Source organism: Arachis hypogaea, chromosome 5 (assembly GCF_003086295.3).
Source record: "Arachis hypogaea cultivar Tifrunner chromosome 5, arahy.Tifrunner.gnm2.J5K5, whole genome shotgun sequence".
Classification (NCBI taxonomy): Eukaryota; Viridiplantae; Streptophyta; class Magnoliopsida; order Fabales; family Fabaceae; genus Arachis; species Arachis hypogaea.
In genome coordinates, this window is record NC_092040.1 from 59,958,796 (window position 1) to 59,977,506 (window position 18,711).

General features: G+C 38.4%; 1 protein-coding gene and 1 non-coding gene across 4 annotated transcripts; both read right to left on the reverse strand.

Annotated features, from left to right (window-relative positions):
* Positions 1–3,311: 3,311 nt before the first annotated feature.
* LOC112801617 (uncharacterized) lies at positions 3,312–6,314 on the reverse strand. 3 transcript variants are annotated; one of them, XM_025844441.3, is made up of 8 exons: positions 6,142–6,314; positions 5,684–6,000; positions 5,062–5,133; positions 4,828–4,895; positions 4,521–4,677; positions 4,160–4,243; positions 3,967–4,056; positions 3,312–3,826 (listed from the first exon to the last, which is right to left on the reverse strand). In XM_025844441.3, the coding sequence occupies exons 2-8, from the start codon at positions 5,960–5,962 to the stop codon at positions 3,707–3,709; spliced, it is 870 nt and encodes a 289-aa protein (XP_025700226.1). In that variant the 5' UTR covers positions 5,963–6,000; positions 6,142–6,314; the 3' UTR covers positions 3,312–3,706. The 3 variants fall into 3 exon arrangements, with proteins under 3 accessions (XP_025700226.1, XP_025700228.1, XP_025700227.1); XM_025844443.3 differs by having other exon boundaries at positions 5,684–5,972; positions 6,142–6,309; XM_025844442.3 differs by having other exon boundaries at positions 5,684–5,972; positions 6,073–6,231.
* Positions 6,315–16,844: 10,530 nt separating this feature from the next.
* LOC112804917 (small nucleolar RNA R71) lies at positions 16,845–16,952 on the reverse strand. Its single transcript, XR_003203533.1, has one exon. It is a non-coding gene; the product is annotated as a small nucleolar RNA R71 (small nucleolar RNA).
* Between the last annotated feature and the right edge of the window lie 1,759 nt (positions 16,953–18,711).

Below are 18,711 nucleotides of genomic sequence, written 5' to 3' on the forward strand. Positions count from 1 at the left end.
TTCCATACCACTCTATCCTCTCTCTCAGATGTTGGCCTTACTGAATGTAACCTCTCAGGAAGTTAGTTTACTAGCTCCAACTCCCATTGGAATAACTCTCTCCGCCATTGGAAAGTCCAAATTCACTATATCCCATCCCAAAATCCAGAATCCCTTATAACAGATCCTTTAAGGTTTGAGACCGAGAAAAGTCGTGGAAACTGATCCTTTAATGCTCCACTAGGTAACCATCTATCCTTCCAGAACCGGATTGTTCTGCCATCTTCCAGATCCACAGACAAGCTGCTAATCATCTTCTCTCCCACATGTGGCTCCCTCTTTTGTAAAAGACATATGCCCTTCGAATTATTTTTAAATGGAAGTCTTCATCCGGTCTAATGCATCGTCTATTTCTGTAATAGCCTAATATTTTTAAATTGGATTTAAGCCTTTTTTAAGTTATATTGGTAGTTGATGTTCAAAATCTTACAAAGTATGAAATCTGAATGAGATAACAAAAAGATCTTTGAATGAAATAAGAAAAATAAACAGAATCATAAATCAAAAAGAAGAATAAAAGAAGAACAATCATAATCACACTTTTCTTAGAATCTAATTTGCGTGTAGGTGAAGTATCAAATCTGAATCGTCACTTTTCAAGAGTTATACAGTTTTCTACTTTTGGAATTTGGAAAATAGTTATCAGACACAAATTTACAGAGAATTTAGTTAGATTTAAAATGAATCATAAACAAAATCAATCTGATAACTACATCTTGTTATACTCTTGAAAAACTGTTAGTACATGAGGCTAATAAGAGCATGAGTTTCTGCTATGAATTTGTAACAGATTTATCTATCTAATTTAATTTGAATTTGATTTTGTAGTGAACTTAAAGAATTAAGTTAATTTTTCTTATCTTTTCATGTAACCGAAAATCTTTCAAATCCTATAAATATGGAATTAGTTATCATTATATTTTGAAAGGTAATTTATTGTTGGTTAAGAAAACAACACAACTAGTGTTTTCATATGTTTAAATATTAAATTCGATAGGTTAATTTTTTTTAAATGCATTATTTTTTAATTCTTTATTTTGAATTTAAATTTTAAATCATTACAATTCCAATTAATTAATTAGTTATTAAATAATAAACCTAATTCAAAAAGTTAAAATGTTATATTTTCTGTCGTTAGTTTGGTTCATAATTCCAAATTATTTTTTCTTTTTTATTTAGCTAATATGTGTTTTTTTTTTCAACAATGAACTGAAGGTTTTGGAATAAATTTTATTCAATGAATGTGAAAAATAAATTTTTATTTTTTTTTAAATTAAATAATATTTAAAAATAAATTAATAAACTTATTTAACGTTTATAAATAATTATTTTATGAATATTTTATATTCATTTTCTTATCTATAATAATAACACAATAATTTTTTTACTATCCTACATAGTTTTACGGCTATAAAATATAGTTAATAACTTTTAGAATTGGTATATTTATTTTTAAATATTTGTATTCTTAATATTTTAAATTATTCTACTAAATTTATTATTTTATAAATAAAAACACAAAAATTAATCTTTTAAAAATAATAAAAAAATGACTTATGTCTACCGACTGTTAGTAGATAATTATTTTGTAAATATTCATTTTGATTTTTTTTTTTACATTTTTTTCTTGATTTTATCACACATAATAACAATGTATCCATTTTTAAGTATATTGAATTTAATTTAAATTTATTTACTTTATATATTTTTTACATTAAATGACTAAATAATCTTTTATTTATTTTTACTTTTAAATAACTTACTTAATCATTATTAATTATGAACTCACATACTCACAAAAAAAAATTATGAACTCACATTACGATAAAAAAAATTCCTACAAAAAGTCAAAAACCGGCTGAACAAACTTGCTACTGTGCCTTAATCTCTTAGGTAACAATTTTTTTTTTTTTTTGCTGAGCTTCTTTTTTTCCTTTTTGGACAGTGCAGGCCCACAAAGGGTCCAAAGCACAATAAACAAATGAACCATCCCAGACCCACCCGACCCGGAGAATAATCCCCATCAGTTTCCTTGTGCGCCGTTCTTGCTAAGGTTGCCAATGAGCCCGAACCCTCTCTGCTGTTACCATGATAAAGCACAGGTCAACATTGTCACATTGGTGAGGTATCACTGCAAATCAAAATGCCTAATTCACATTGAGTGCGATCATATAGTTTCCTTCCATGCAATGTCATTATCGCAAGTGGGCTGCACATGTTCGATCATGATAGTCCACAAAACCATAAGAGGGCTTTTCTTTTCTTATTAGCTCCCTGCTGGAACTGGCTCCATCTGCTAAGACATTGCAGCGGCAAGCATGCCAGGGCGGTGCATCTGCTATTGTTGAAGTTGCTGAGCTTCTTTAAATTACATTTTTGACACGGTCCGGGCCAGACTAAACAGACCCTAACTGGACTCGGATTCTATGGCCAACTACAATCAACACCCGCAGCCCAATTGCAGAAACTCGCACCATCTTCCTCCTCCTTCAACGGCGACTGACAACCCTTCTTCTACGACCAGACCATCGTATCCATGGCTCCCTTTGATGACTGCCGCAAAGACAGATTGATTCCAATTACAGCTGCTATTACTGCCTCCCTCCAGGAATCCCCTTCCCACGCTGACACTTGACGACCAACTCTGCTCCTTATGCAATGTGGAAGGCGATGACATAACGATATCAATGTAGCTTCTTCTGGCTGTTCGTGACGGGAAGCTAAGCATATTGGGTTCAGGATCGCTGCTCCTGTTTGCTTTTTTCCTTCTTTTATTTGGAGATAACTGCTCCTGTTTGTTGATGATTATCATCTTTCAGAGGTTTTTACTCGCCTTACCGGCATGGAGGCAACAGAAAAAGGAACTAATGAAGGAGAACGAATGAATGAACGAAACGAGCACAAAATCCAACAACGCTAAAAGACAAAATTCTTCCCTTTCACCGTAACGGATCTTCACTGCACGTAACGGATCTTGGTGCATTAGCTGTGCGGCTCAAGAGCCGAGCCATCTTTGCCATGTATGATTCCGCTTGCAGCCAGGCCATCTTCTCCTTCTGCCGTATGATTTTGCTACGTGTCAACATCTCTCCATCTCTTTAAAATAACATCTGTACCGTATAATTGAGCACTCGCAATCTTCCTTGTTGCAATAAAAGACACTACTAATTGATTCTGTTATTATCTCAACGACTATTATTGGTGGAAACCAAAATGCTGGCAGTTAGAAGCAATGCATATTATAAATTACTCAAGCTATAGCATGTGGGAAATGTATATAATTCAGCATATTATTACACTTTATTATAATACCTACTTCAATGCGTTATACCTGTCTTTTATCAACAATGAAAGCAAATATTCAGAAACAAAATAAATATCCCTTTCCAAGGCTCATGTTAATTACAAATAGACCCCGACGATAGTAGCGCCTCAAACATATTAGGATGGATACATCTTTAGATGGATGAATAGAAACGAACCGAGATAAAAGATAATGTACTCATGCAATTTTTTTACCACCCCAATATGTACATACATCAGACCTCGGAAAAATCAAGAGCTATGCATTGGAATTTCAACAAGCCATCTTCATGGCGCAGAGGCCATTAACTTTTGCAATTTTGTTTTCCGGGGATCGATACATTTTAACTAATAGACAAAGGAATCACACTTGTTCCTGCTGTACAGTGGGTGGTGGTCCTGGGGCTATGGCAAATTGTAGCCCCCTGTGCTGCCCAGACTGTAGGACAAAAGCAACTTGGGTTGCTGCTAGTGCTGCAGCTTCCTGTTTAAACACACAACGATGAGATTTGCAGAAAGAGATTGATTTACACTTTTTATAAAGACAAACGCATTATGGAGTCATCTTTTAAAAACGATCAATGGCAAAACAGCAAGTATAGCAGGCAATAAATGAAAACTGACCTGTCTCTGTCGCCGACGTTGCAGAATACTAATTGCCCAAGCCATTATATAGCAAGGTAAAAGAAATCCAGCAGCACGTAGCAAGAAAAGCTACATAGAATGATGAGCTAATTAGATTGGCTACACAACACACTCGGAAATAATGCAAAGAGCAGTAAAATTACAAGTAACTAGGAGAACCCGAATCACTTACGGAGAAAAAATTGGATGGGTCATCATCAGAAGCATCACCATCAGTGACAGAAAGTGCATGCCGCAAGAGTAAAAGGGCCATTAACTGCACCAAGTAGAAAGAATTAGACTTGAAATCATGTTCTATAGCCCATGGCAAGTAAAATTGATTCTTAAGAAATTCAAATATGAGTATAAATGTGACTAAGGCCTGGTTTCCTGGCTATATATGCCTATATATTAGATGTGCAGTAGCAAGACCTCAAACAAGAATGTCTGTACACCAATTGTGAATGAACAGCGAAAAGAAAAATTATCACCTACTAAAGATGATTTGGTCAAAACAAATAAATAAGAAAAAGGAATGCAGGGTAATAGCTTACAATTAGAGCTGCAGAGCGGCAAAATGCAGCTCCACTGGCATTAGAAGCAGCATATTCATCATATTCCGCATCCAAAAATTGGCGTTCAGCCTCTGCAATTGCCAATAGTCGAGGATCACGCAAGTCCAAAGGCGTGCCAGATATTGTCCAGCCTCCTCTGCAAGAAAGGTGAGAATGAATTAGTAAGACAGGCCTTTCAGATGTCTCTAAAAAGCAAAGCAGTCTCTATATAACTAAAAATGTTTACACACAACTAATATAACCCAATCAATCAAATAATATTTGAAAATAGAATATTTCAGCTTACCCTATGTCAATGGTGGTTTCTTCAGGCTGAGGGCGTGGTGGTGGAGCAGTATAACCAGGTTGGTAAGGCTAAGAGTGACATACACACAAAGGAAGAATCATTGGCATAAAAGAAACAGCATAATGAGGTTCATAAGGCTAAGCAATACCAATCTTTCAACATCATAACCAAACAAGAAGAAAGAAAAATAATGGAATACAAAAGAATAGACACAAACAAAACAAGGAAACATACCTGATGGCATATCTCACAAGTTATGTCTCCCTTCTCATTGCACCAATGCTGGACACACTTTCTGTGTGCATACTGTGCAAAACCAAATAATAACAGTTCAAATGATGGATAGACTAAAATAGCAACCAAGGAAATCAGCATGAACACAATGAAGCAGTTCAGCTTGCTCCAAACTTGGGTTTCTCCAAGAACATTTAGTTCACAATTCCCAAAATAATTGCAAAGCATAAATTAACTCATTTATATAACCTTGAAATAATGCATAACACATTTATATCAACGTTGAATAATAAGCTAATAAAATACAAAAGGGCACTTATGTCAAAATCTGAACTCCTACTGTAAGTATATATCCGGTCAGTAATTACAATTAAGCTTCAACACTAGCCATAAGAGATTAAATGGACCAAACAATTTTTTTATATATATATATAGAAAAACAAGAGTAGTTTCGGCAGTTTTCTGTTTACATATACATTTTCCTAAAGAGTACCGTATAGAAAACGCGAAAAGCAAAAAAAACTTTTCTGAAAGATAAACACCTAAATAACCGAAACAGGTACACGTCTTTTCCTCTCCAATCACACAAGGCCTAACAAAAAAAAAAAAAATTATTCGATACCTTCAGACTTCCGCTGCAGGCGCAGGGGCTTTCCAAATTGGAGACACCGTCCTCCTCCTGGCAAATGCGGCACTCCGCCATCTGGATCAGCGGCTCCTCGTCATCATCGCCGCCGTGTTCCAACTCAACGTCGCGATCCGCTGCCGGAGCGGATCCAGAAGATCCGTGGACCACTTCCGCCGCCGGCGGCGAGGGATCAACTGGGAGCTGAGCGGGCTGCGCGACGGGATCGGCGGGGCGCCCGAGACGGTCGACGAATAGTACCAAGTGATCGCTCATTGCCGTTGAACTTCAAAGAATATCAGAAATTAAAAACCCTAATTGACCGAAACAAGAACAAAACAAAAGAAAAGGAGAATCAAATTCGAGATCGAAACAGCAAACTCAACAGAACAAGAAACGAATCGAACGCAGTATGGATCGGTGGATTCAAAGGTTTTTCCCAAGAAACGTCTTACCAAGAAGCCGGAAATTCTAGAGAGAGAATGTTGAGAGAGAAAGAGAGATAAGAGAAACGCGATTGAAAACAGTGTGCGTACTTCTTCTTCTCTGTTTTTATTTGAGTTTTGGAATTTAATTTAGAATTTAATTTAATATATCTTTTGGAAATTTTGAAGTTTGCTTTAAAAGTGGATAAAGAAAAGTGGTGGGTCATTTATATAGTCTCTTTTTTATTTATTGTAATTTTTTATTGTGTATAACAAATAAATATATATTTTTAAAAAAATTGTTATTAGATCTGTCTGTAATCTAGTCTGAATACTGAAATCAACAAAATCAATTTTATTTCAATGCTGTTACTTAACTGTTATATCTTCTTTCTGTAACCACTTTTAAAGCCATTATTGGTTGCTTAATCCAATCTTTGATTAATAGTTTCAAGAACCACTTTTTTTTTTTCCTAGGACTTGATTACGAATTTTATTCGTACATTAAATAAAATTATTTTAAAAGAAGTTGAATACCCACGAAAAAATTGAGTATCATTTGATTAACTTAAATATTATATTTTAAAAAGAAATAGCTTCATTCTTTATCCAATTATTCTATAGATAAAATGTATTTTATTTATTATTTATTACATTATATTTGATATTCTATATATCCAATTATTTATTTTGTAAGGGCTTAAAAATTAAAAACCATCACATAAGAAAATTTGAAAAAGTTTAAAACGTTATTGAGGTTGAATATTTGAATATGCTTTATCATTGGTGATTCAAAATTTCAAACCAAGAAGTCGTTTAATATGACAATATCGTGTCACACTGTCACGTGTGAATGGCTATTTTCTCAATACTGACTTAAACTTCGGAGTGTCTTTGCAGGTACACTCCCCCCTGCTCTTTACTCACGCTTTGCGTAATTGGACATACCATTAGAATAAAGCTCGGACTTCCATGAAGTTCGAAGGTCGGCACCGAAGATAACAACTCGGCGTCGATTCTCAAGGACCGAGCTCTCCCTTCAGGTATCCATACAAGAACAATTGGCACCCACTGTGGAGTCGAGAATATAATCCCTTCCATATATCACCGACCTCGAGGTTTTCGCTTGAAGTCATGGCTGAACAACTTCCACCCACACCATCCGAACTCCTTCAGATGGTGATTGAGTTACGGCAAGCCAACCAGCGCATGGCCGAAGAGAACTAAAGAATGGCAAATCAAATTGCCAACTTAAATAACACCCGAATCGAAAACAACAACGATCGGCAAGAACGGACAGAAGAAGTCGAGCATCCGTCAGGGCCGACACACGTCTCTGAAACTGCTCGGCATGAAGAGGAGCAACCCGAGCATAATGAGGAAGCTCTGTCAGACGACGAGGACAACAATCAAGAAAGCTACCCTGGGCCATTCGCGGCCGAGGTGATGAATTTCATGTTACCCAAGAGGTTCACTCTGCCGACCACCCTAACTCCCTATGATGGGTTAGGTGATCCGAAGAAATACATCAAAAAGTTTACCTCCATAATGATAGTAAACGGTGCATCTGATAAAGTTTTATGTCGTTGCATTCCATCTTACTTAGACAGTCCTGCACTTGATTGGTTTTGTTCTTTGCCTGCAGGTTCTATTTCTAGCTTTCGAGACCTATCAAAACCCTTTGAGGAGCACTTTGCTGGATCGGCCATCTACCTACACGACTCCGATTACCTGAATACAGTCAAGCAAGGCCAGCACGAAAGCCTTATGGACTACATGACGCACTTCACAAAGATAGCCATGAGTATACCCGACCTCCACCCCGAGGTAGAACTGCATGCAATAAAAAGCAGACTCCGACCAGAGAAATTCCAGGAAACCATTATTGTAGCCAAACCTAAGACTATGGCCGAATTCTGTGAAAAGGCTAAAGGTCAGATTGACATCGAGGAACTCCGACAAGCTCGGAAAATAGACAAACATCACTACAAAGACGACGACAAAATGCGAGACAACAAAAAGAATTTCAAATCAACTCCATGATATGAGTCCTACACTCAATTCAATACCAAGCGCGACGACATCATCAAGGAGATCTTGAATTCAAAATTAATCAAACCACCAAGAAAAGCTGGCAATTACCCAGATTCAAAAGGCACAGACAGATGAAAATACTGCTCTTTCCATCAAAAGCATGGACACACTACCAACGACTGTGTCATTGCCAAAGACCTTCTGGAGCGACTAGCTCGGCAAGGCCACCTAGACAAGTATATCGGCAGCCACATACAACGACGAGCACCCTCCTCTAGTGACCAAAATTCGGCGACACAGCATGGCCGAGATAAAGATCGGCCAAACACCAGCCATCCCGACAAACCAAGACGTATTATTAACTATATTTCCGAAGGTTTTGCAGGAAGAGGAACCACAAGCTCAGCAAGAAAGCGATCTTACCGAGCTATTCTCTCCATAGAATCCGATAGAATTCAACGACAGACACTTCCACAGTTTCCTCAGATAACATTCCAGACAGATGACCACAACACAAATGTGACAAATCTAGATGACCCGGTCGTAATCTCCCTGCAGCTCAGAGATCTCCTAGTAAAAAAGGTGTTACTGGACCTAGGGAGCAGTGCCGACGTTTTCTTTTACTCCACATGCCAGAAAATGAAACTGAGCAGTAACATCCTCCAACCTTCCACTGGAGACCTGGTAGGTTTCTTATGTGAGAGAGTCCCGGATATGGGCTCTATGTGGTTACAAACCACACTTGGTGAGTTTCCCTCGTCAAAAACTTCAGATATTCAATACTTAGTGGTTGGCTATTTTAGTCCTTACAATTTGATACTCGGCCGACCTTTCTTAAATAAGTTCGGCACCATAGTCTCTACAATTCATCTCTGTGTTAAGTTTCCTTTGCAGGACAACACAATCGCAACCATTCACAGTGATGCCCGAGAAGCCAGGGAATGCTACAACAATAGTCTTAAAAGACCTAACTCAAACACAAAAGCCCATGTTCACAACATCGGTAGCATGGATGACCAACCAGCTCTAGCCGATCTTAATCCAAGAGCAGAAACCCTTGAAAGACCGACCCCAACAGAAGACCTGCATAAAATCTATTTCACAGAAAACTCAGATAAATTCACTCACGTCGGCTCCATATTATCCCCAGAAGAGATGTCCTCATTCCGAGCATTTTTACAACAAAATGCCGACCTGTTTTCTTGGACCCAACTGATATGCAAACCATCGATCCATCAATCATATCCCACAAGTTGGCATTAGATCCATCTGTCCGACCTGTAGCACAGAAGAAGAAAAACCTCGGCCATGACTGGTGCACGAAATTGTGATCTCTAATAATGGCATTCAACTTGGTATGCACGTTTATAACTCAGCACTTTCTTCACAACTTCGCACAACTAACCAGCAAGTGCACTGGGTCGTCCAAGTAATAAACCTTACGTGAGTAAGGGTCGATCCCACAGAGATTGTTGGTATGAAGCAAGCTACGGTCATCTTGTTAATCTCAGTTAGGCAGATAATAAATGGTTATGGAGTTTTTGAAAATAATAATGAATAAAACATAAAATAAAGATAGAGTTACTCATGTAATTCAATGGTGGGAATTTCAGATAAGTGTATGGAGATGCTGTGTTCCTTCTAAATCTCTGCTTTCCTACTGCTTTCATCCAATCCTTCTTTCTCCTTTCCATGGCAAGCTGTATGTAGGGCATCACCGTTGTCAATGGCTACATCCCATCCTCTCAGTGAAAATGGTCCAAATGCTCTGTCACAGCACGGCTAATCATCTGTCGGTTCTCGATCATGTCGGAATAGAATCCATTGATTCTTTTGCGTTTGTCATCACGCCCAACAATCGCGAGTTTGAAGCTCGTCACAGTCACTCAATCCCTGAATCCTACTCGGAATACCACAGACAAGGTTTAGACTTTCTGGATTCTCATGAATGCCACCATCAATTCTAGCTTATACCACGAAGATTCTGGTTAAGGAATCCAAGAGATATGCGCCCGGTCTAAGGTAGAACGGAAGTGGTTATGAGTCACGCGTTCATAGGTGAGAATGATGATGAGTGTCACGGATCATCACATTCATCATGTTGAAGTGCAACGAATATCTTAGAACAGGAATAAACTGAATTAAATAGAAAATAATAGTAATTGCATTGAAACTCGAGGTACAGCAGAGCTCCACAACCTTAATCTATGGTGTGTAGAAACTCCACCGTTGAAAATACATAAGTGATGGTCCAGGCATGGCCGAGAGGCCAACCCCCATGAACGAGATCAAAGGATCATAAGGTGAACCAAAAAATAATCCAAAGATCTTACGTGGTCAAAAGACACTAGTACAATAGTAAAACGTCCTATTTATACTAGACTAGCTACTAGGGTTTACAAAAGTAAGTAATTGATGCAGAAATCTACTTCTGGGGCCCACTTGGTGTGTGCTTGGACTGAGCTTGATCTTTACACGTGCAGAGGCTTCTCTTGGAGTTGAATGACAAGTTGTAACGTGTTTTTGGCGTTCAACTCTGGTTCGTGACGTATTTTTTGGCGTTTGACTCCAGAATGCAATATGGAACTGGCGTTGGGCGCCAGTTTTCGTCGTCTAGTCTTGAATAAAGTATGGACTATTATAAATTGTTGGAAAGCTCTGGATGTCTACTTCCAACGCCATTGAGAGCGCGCCATTTGGAGTTCTGTAGCTCCAGAAAATCTATTTCGAGTGCAGGGAGGTCAGTATCCAACAGCATCAGCAGTCCTTTGTCAGCCTTTTATCAGAGTTTTGCTCAGGTCCCTCAATTTCAGCCAGAAAATACCTGAAATCACAGAAAAATACACAAACTCATAGTAAAGTCCAGAAATGTGAATTTTGCATAAAAACTAATAAAAACATCCCTAAAAGTAGCTAGATCCTACTAAAAACTACCTAAAAACAATGCCAAAAAGCGTATAAATTATCCGCTCATCACAACACCAAACTTAAATTGTTGCTTGTCCCCAAGCAACCGAAAATCAATTAGGATAAAAATAAGAGAATATACTATAAATCCCAAAATATCAATGAAAATTAGTTCTAATTAGATGAGCGGGACTTGTAGCTTTTTGCTTCTGAACAGTTTTGGCATCTCACTTTATCCCTTGAAGTTTAGAATGATTGGCATCCATAGGAACTTAGAGTTCAGATAGTGTTATTGATTCTCCTAGTTAAGTATGTTGATTCCTGAACACAGCTACTTTTATGAGTCTTTGCCGTGGCCCTAAGCACTTTGTTTTCCAGTATTACCACCGGATACATAAATGCCACAGACACATAACTGGGTGAACCTTTTCAGATTGTGACTTAGCTTTGCTAAAGTCCCCAATTAGAGGTGTCTAGAGTTCTTAAACATACACTTTTTGCTTTGGATCACGACTTTAACCACTCAGTCTCAAGTTTTTCACTTGGACCTGCATGCCACAAGCACATGGTTAGGGACAGCTTGATTTAGCCGCTTAGGCCTGGATTTATTTCCTTGGGCTCTCCTATCCATTGATGCTCAAAGCCTTAGATCCTTTTTACCCTTGCCTTTTGGTTTTAAGGGCTATTGGCTTTTTTTGCTTGCTTTTTCTTTTTCTTTCTAAATTTTTTTTCGCCACTTTTTTTTCGCAAGCTTTTGCTTTTTCACTACTTTTTCTTACTTCAAGAATCAATTTCATGATTTTTCAGATTATCAATAGCATTTCTCTTTGTTCATCATTCTTTCAAGAGCCAACAATTTTAACATTCATAAACAACAAGATAAAAAATATGCACTGTTCAAGCATTCATTCAGAAAACAAAAAGTATTGTCACCACATCAATATAATTAAACTAATTTCAAGGACAATTTCGAAATTCATGTACTTCTTGTTCTTTTGAATTAAAAACATTTTTCATTTAAGAAAGGTGAAGGATTCATGGAATTATTCATAGCCTTAAGACATAGTTACTAAATACTAATGATCATGTAATAAAGACACAAACATGAAGCATAAAAAAAAACAGAGATAAGAACAAGGAAGTTAAGGAATGAGTCCACCTTAGTGAGCGTGGCGCTTTTTTGAAGGACCAATGGTGCTTTTTGAGCTCCTTTATGTCTCTTCCTTGCCTCTGTTGCTTGATCCCTAGTGATTTTGGTGCTCCTATCCTTAGTTGCTCCCAATAATTGTTGGGAGAAAAGTGCATCCCTTGAGGCATCTCCGGGATTTCTTGGTGATGAGCTTCCTCATGCGTCTCTTGGGATCCATGAGTGGGCTCTCTTGTTTGCTCCATCCTCTTCTTAGTGATGGGCTTATCCTCCTCAATGAGGATGTCTCCTTCTATGATAACTCCGGTTGAGTAACATAGATGGCAAATAAGATAAGGAAAAGCTAGCCTTGCCATGGTGGAGGACTTTTCGGCTATTTTATAGAATTCAAGGGAGATGACTTCATGAACTTCTACTTCCTCTCCATTCATGATGCTATGAATCATGATGGCCCGATCCACCGTAACTTCGGATCGGTTGCTAGTGGGGATGATGGAGTGTTGGATGAACTCCAACCATCCTCTAGCCACAGGCTTGAGGTCCAGTCTTCTTAATTGAACCGGCTTGCCTTTGGAGTCTCTTTTCCATTGAGCTCCTTCCACACATATGTCCATAAGGACTTGGTCCAACCTTTGATCAAAGTTGACCCTTCTAGTGTAGGAGCGTGCATCTCCTTGCATCATGGGCAAGTTGAACGCCAATCTCACATTTTCCGGACTAAAATCTAAGTATTTTCCCCGAACCATTGTAAGATAGTTCTTTGGATTCGGGTTCACACTTTGATCATGGTTCCTAGTGATCCATGCATTGGCATAGAACTCTTGAACCATTAAGATTCTGACTTGTTGAATGGGGTTGGTCAGAACTTCCCAACCTCTTCTTTGGATCTCATGTCGGATTTTCGGATACTCATTTTTCTTGAGTTTGAAAGGGACCTTGGGGATCACCTTCTTCTTGGCCACAACTTCATAGAAGTGGTCTTGATGGGTGATGAGCGGATAATTTATACGCTTTTTGGCATTGTTTTTAGTATGTTTTTAGTATGTTTTAGTTAGTTTTTATTATATTTTTATTAGTTTTTAGTTAAAATTCACTTTTCTGGACTTTACTATGAGTTTGTGTATTTTTCTGTGATTTCAGGTATTTTCTGGCTGAAATTGAGGGACCTGAGCAAAAATCTGATTCAGAGGCTGAAAAGGACTGCAGATGCTGTTGGATTCTGACCTCCCTGCACTCGAAGTGGATTTTCTAGAGCTACAAAAGCCCAATTGGCGCGCTCTCAATTGCGTTGGAAGGTAGACATCCTGGGCTTTCTAGAAATGTATAATAGTCCATACTTTGCCCAAGATTTGATGGCCCAAACTGGCGTTCTAAATCAGCTCAAAACTGCCCGGCGTTAAACGCCGGAACTGGCACAAGAATGGGAGTTAAACGCCCAAACTGTCACACAAAAGCTGGCGTTTAACTCCAAGAAGAGTCTCTAAACGAAAATACTTCAATGCTCAGCTAAGCACACACCAAGTGGGCCCGGAAGTGGATTTTTATGTCATTTACTCATCTTTGTAAACCCTAAGCTACTAGTTCTCTATAAATAGGACCCTTTTGCTATTGTATTAGACATCTTGGTTCTTTTGGTTCCATCTCTGGGGCCGAAGCCAATGATCACCTTGTTCTTATGTATTTTCAACGGTGAAGTTTCTACACACCATAGATTAAGGTGTGGAGCTCTGCTGTACCTCGAGTATTAATGCAATTACTATTGTTCTTCTATTCAATTCAGCTTATTCTTATCTAAGATATCACTTGTTCTTCAACTTGATGAATGTGATGATCCGTGACACTCATCATCATTCTCACCTATGAACGTGTGCCTGACAACCACCTTCATTCTACCTTAGATTGAGTGGATATCTCTTGGATTCCTTAATCAGAATCTTCGTGGTATAAGCTAGAATTGATGGCGGCATTCAAGAGAATCCGGAAGGTCTAAACCTTGTCTGTGGTATTCTGAGTAGGATTCAAGGATTGAATGACTGTGACAAGCTTCTAACTCGTGATTGTAGGGCGTTAGTGACAGGCGCAAAAGAATCACTGGATTCTATTCCAACATGATCGAGAACCGACAGCTGAATAGCCGTGCTGTGACAGAGCGCGTTGAACATTTTCCCTGAGAGGACGGGATTGTAGCCACTGACAACGGTGATGCCCAACATACAGCTTGCCATGGAAAGGAGTAAGAAGGATTGGATGAAGACAGTAGGAAAGCAGAGAGACGGAAGGGACAAAGCATCTCCATACGCTTATCTGAAGTTCTCACCAATGAATTACATAAGTATCTCTATCTTTATTTTATGCTTTATTCATAAATCATTCATAAACATTTGAATCTACCTGACTGAGATTTACAAGATGACTATAGCTTGTTTCATACCAACAATCTCCGTGGGATCGACCCTTACTCGCGTAAGGTTTATTACTTGGACGACCCAGTGCACTTGCTGGTTAGTTGTGCGAAGTTGTGATAAAGAGTTGAGATTGTAATTGTGCGTACCATGTTGATGGCGCCATTGATAATCACAATTTCGTGCACCAAATTTTTGGCGCCGTTGTCGGGGATTGTTTGAGTTTGGACAACTGACGGTTCATCTTGTTGCTTAGATTAGGTATTTTTCAGAATTTTTAAGAATGAATTCTAGTGTTTCAAGGTGATGTTCTTATCATCACCAAAGCTGACTGATCTTCATCAATTTAGCTCTTGAATGCAATGTCCTGCTGAAGCTTGGCTAGCCATGTCTAATTCCTTTAGACTGAAGCTTTAGACTAACATTGCATGATTCTTGGAATTCTTATTAAAAATTTTGAATCTCTTTATTTTCTTTTCCATATAATTTTCAAAAAATCCAAAAAAAATCACAAAGTCATAAAAATAAAAAATATTTTATGTTTCTTGTTTGAGTCTAGTGTCTAATTTTAAGTTTGGTGTCAATTGCATGTTTCTGTTCTTCTTGCATTCATTCATGTGTCTTCATTGATCTTCAAGTTGTTCTTGATGATTTACTTGCTCTGATCTTGAAATTCTCTTGTTTTGTGTGTTTTGTTGTTTCTCATATGCATTCTCAACTTGTTAGTGTCAGTAGTATACAAACTTTTAAGTTTGGTGTCTTGCATGCATTGTTTGTTTGATTTTAGTTGCATTTTGATTATTCCTCATCATTAAAAATTCAAAAAAAAAATTTATTTTGTGTCTTTTCAAGTCAATAATACAGAGAATTGAAGATTCAGAACATTCAGCAGAGGAATTACACAGAAAAAGCTGGGCGTTCAAAACGCCCAGTGAAGAAGGAAAACTGGCGTTTAAACGCCAGCCAAGGCACCTGGCTGGGCGTTTAACGCCCAAAAGGGTAGCATTTTGGGCGTTAAACACCAGAATGGATACCATTCTGGGCGTTTAACGCCAGGATGGCATAAGAGGGAAGATTTTGTTTTTAATGCAAATTTTTTTCAAGTTTTCAAAATTTTTCAAAATCAAATCTTTTTCAAATCATATCTTTTCAATCATATATTTTCAAATCAATTTCTTTCCATTTTCAAAAATACTTGCTGACAATTAATGATTTGATTCAACATTTCAAGTATGTTGCCTTTTCTGTTTAGAAAGATTTAATGTTTGATTCATATCTTTTCTTGTTAGCCAAGTCATTGATTTTAAAAAATCAAATCTTTTTAAATTGCTTTTCAATCATATCTTTTTAATCACATCTTTTTCAAAATAGTTTTCAAAACATATCTTTTTGATTTCTAATTTCAAAATCTTTTTCAAAAATCACTTTATTTCTTTCTCAATCTTAGTTTTCGAAAATCAATTATTTTTTTTAAATTTCTTTTAATTAATCCACTTTAATTTTCGAAAATTTCTTCCCCTCTTCTCACATCCTTCTATTTATGGACTAACACTCCTACTCAATGCACAATTCGAACTCTATCTTTCTAAGTTTGAATTCTTCTACCTCTTCCTTCTATTTTTCTTTTCCTCTAACATCTCAAGAAATCTCTATACTGTGACATAGAGGATTCCATATTTTCTTGTTCTCTTCTCTTTCATATGAGCAAGAGCAAAGACAAAAGCATTCTTGTTGAGGCTGACCCTGAACCTGAAAGGACCTTGAAGCAAAAGCTAAGAGAAGCTAAAGCACTACTCTCTATAGAGGACCTAACAGAAATCTTCAAACAAGAAGAAAACATGGCAGCCGAAAACAACAACAATGCCAACAATGCAAGGAAGGTGCTGGGTGACTTTACTGCACCTACTCCCGACTTCTATGGGAGAAGCATCTCTATCCCTGCCATTGGAGCAAATAACTTTGAGCTTAAGCCTCAATTAGTTTCTCTAATGCAATAGAATTGCAAGTTCCATGGACTTCCATTTTAAGATCCTCATCAGTTTTTAGCTTAATTTTTGCAAATCTGTGACACTGTCAAGACTAATGGGGTTGACCCTGAGGTCTACAGACTTATGCTATTCCCTTTTGCTGTAAGAGACAAAACTAGGATATGGTTGGACTCACAACCTAAAGAAAGCCAGAACTCTTGGGAAAAGCTAGTCAATGCTTTCTTGGCAAAGTTCTTTCCACCTCAAAAATTGAGTAAGCTTAGAGTGGAAGTCCAAACCTTTAGACAGAAGGAAGGTGAATCCCTCTATGAAGCTTGGGAAAGATACAAACAATTGATCAGAAAGTGTCCTTCTGACATGCTTTCTGAATGGAGCATCATAGGTATCTTCTATGATGGTCTGTCTGAACTGTCCAAGATGTCATTAGATAGCTCTGCTGGAGGATCTCTTCATCTAAAGAAGACACCTGCAGAAGCTCAAGAACTCATTGAAATGGTTGCAAATAACCAATTCATGTACACTTCTGAAAGGAATCCTGTGAACAATGGGACGAATCAGAAGAAAGGAGTTATTGAGATTGATACTCTGAATGCCATATTGGCTCAAAGTGGGTCAGCTGAGTAAGAAAGTTACTGAACTCCCTCCTAGCACTCTTCCAAGCAATACAGAAGAGAATCCAAAAGGAGAGTGCAAGGCCATCAACATGGCCGAACTTGGAGAGGAGGAAGAGGCAGTGAACGCCACTGAGGAAGACTTCAATGGACGTCCACTGGCCTCCAATGAGTTCCCCTAATGAGGAACCATGGGAATCTGAGGCTCACACTGAGACCATAGAGATTCCATTGGATTTACTTCTGCCATTCATGAGCTCTGATGAGTATTCTTCCTCTGAAGAGGATGAAGATGTCACTGACGAGCAAGTTGCTAAGTACCTTGGAGCAATCATGAAGCTAAATGACAAGTTGTTTGGTAATGAGACTTGGGAGGATGAACCTCCTTTGCTCACCAAAGAACTGGATAACTTGTCTAGGCAGAGATTACCTCAAAAGAGACAGGACCCTGGGAAGTTCTCAATACCTTGTACAGTAGGCACCATGACCTTCAAGAAGGCTCTGTGTGACCTAGGGTCAAGCATAAACCTCATGCCTCTCTCTGTAATGGAGAAGCTAGGGATCTTTGAGGTATAAGCTGCAAGAATCTTACTAGAGATGGCAGACAATTCAAGAAAACAAGCTTATGGGCTTGTAGAGGATGTTCTGGTAAAAGTTGAAGACCATTACATCCCTGCTGATTTCATAGTCCTAGAGACTGGGAAGTGCATGGATGAATCCATCATCCTTGGCAGACCCTTCCTAGCCACAGCAAAGGCTGTGATTGATGTTGACAGAGGAGAATTGATCATTCAAGTGAATGAAGAATCCCTTGTGTTTAAGGCTCAAGGATATCCCTCTGTGACCATGGAGAGGAAGCATGAAGAGCTTCTCTCAAGACAGAGTCAAACAGAGCCCCCACAGTCAAACTCTAAGTTTGGTGTTGGGAGGCCACAACCAAATTCTAAGTTTGGTGTTGAACCCCCACATTCAAACTCTAAGTTTGGTGTTGGGAGGTTCCAACATGGCTCTAAGTATTTGTGAGGCTCTATGAGAGCCCACTGTCAAGCTACTGACATTAAAGAAGCGCTTGTTGGGAGGCAACCCAATGTTATATTTATCTAATTTTCCTTTGTTATTTTATGTTTTCTATAGGTTGATGATCATGGGAAGTCACAAAATCAATTGAAAAAGCAAAAATAGAATGAAAAACAGAAAGAAAAACAGCACACCCTGGAGGAAAACTTGCTGGCGTTTAAACGCCAGTAAGGGCAGCAAATGGGCGTTTAACGCCCAGTTTGGCACCATTATGGGCGTTTAACGCTAGAAAGGGGCACCAGACTGGTGTTAAATGCCAGGAAAGGGCAAGAAGCTGGCATTAAACGCCAGAAATGGGCACCAGCCCGGCGTTTAACGCCAGAATTGGCATAAAGAGCATTTTTGCTCGCCACTTGGTGCAGGGATGAATTTTTCTTGACACCTCAGGATCTGTGGACCCCACAGGATCCCCACCTACCCCACCACTCTCTCTC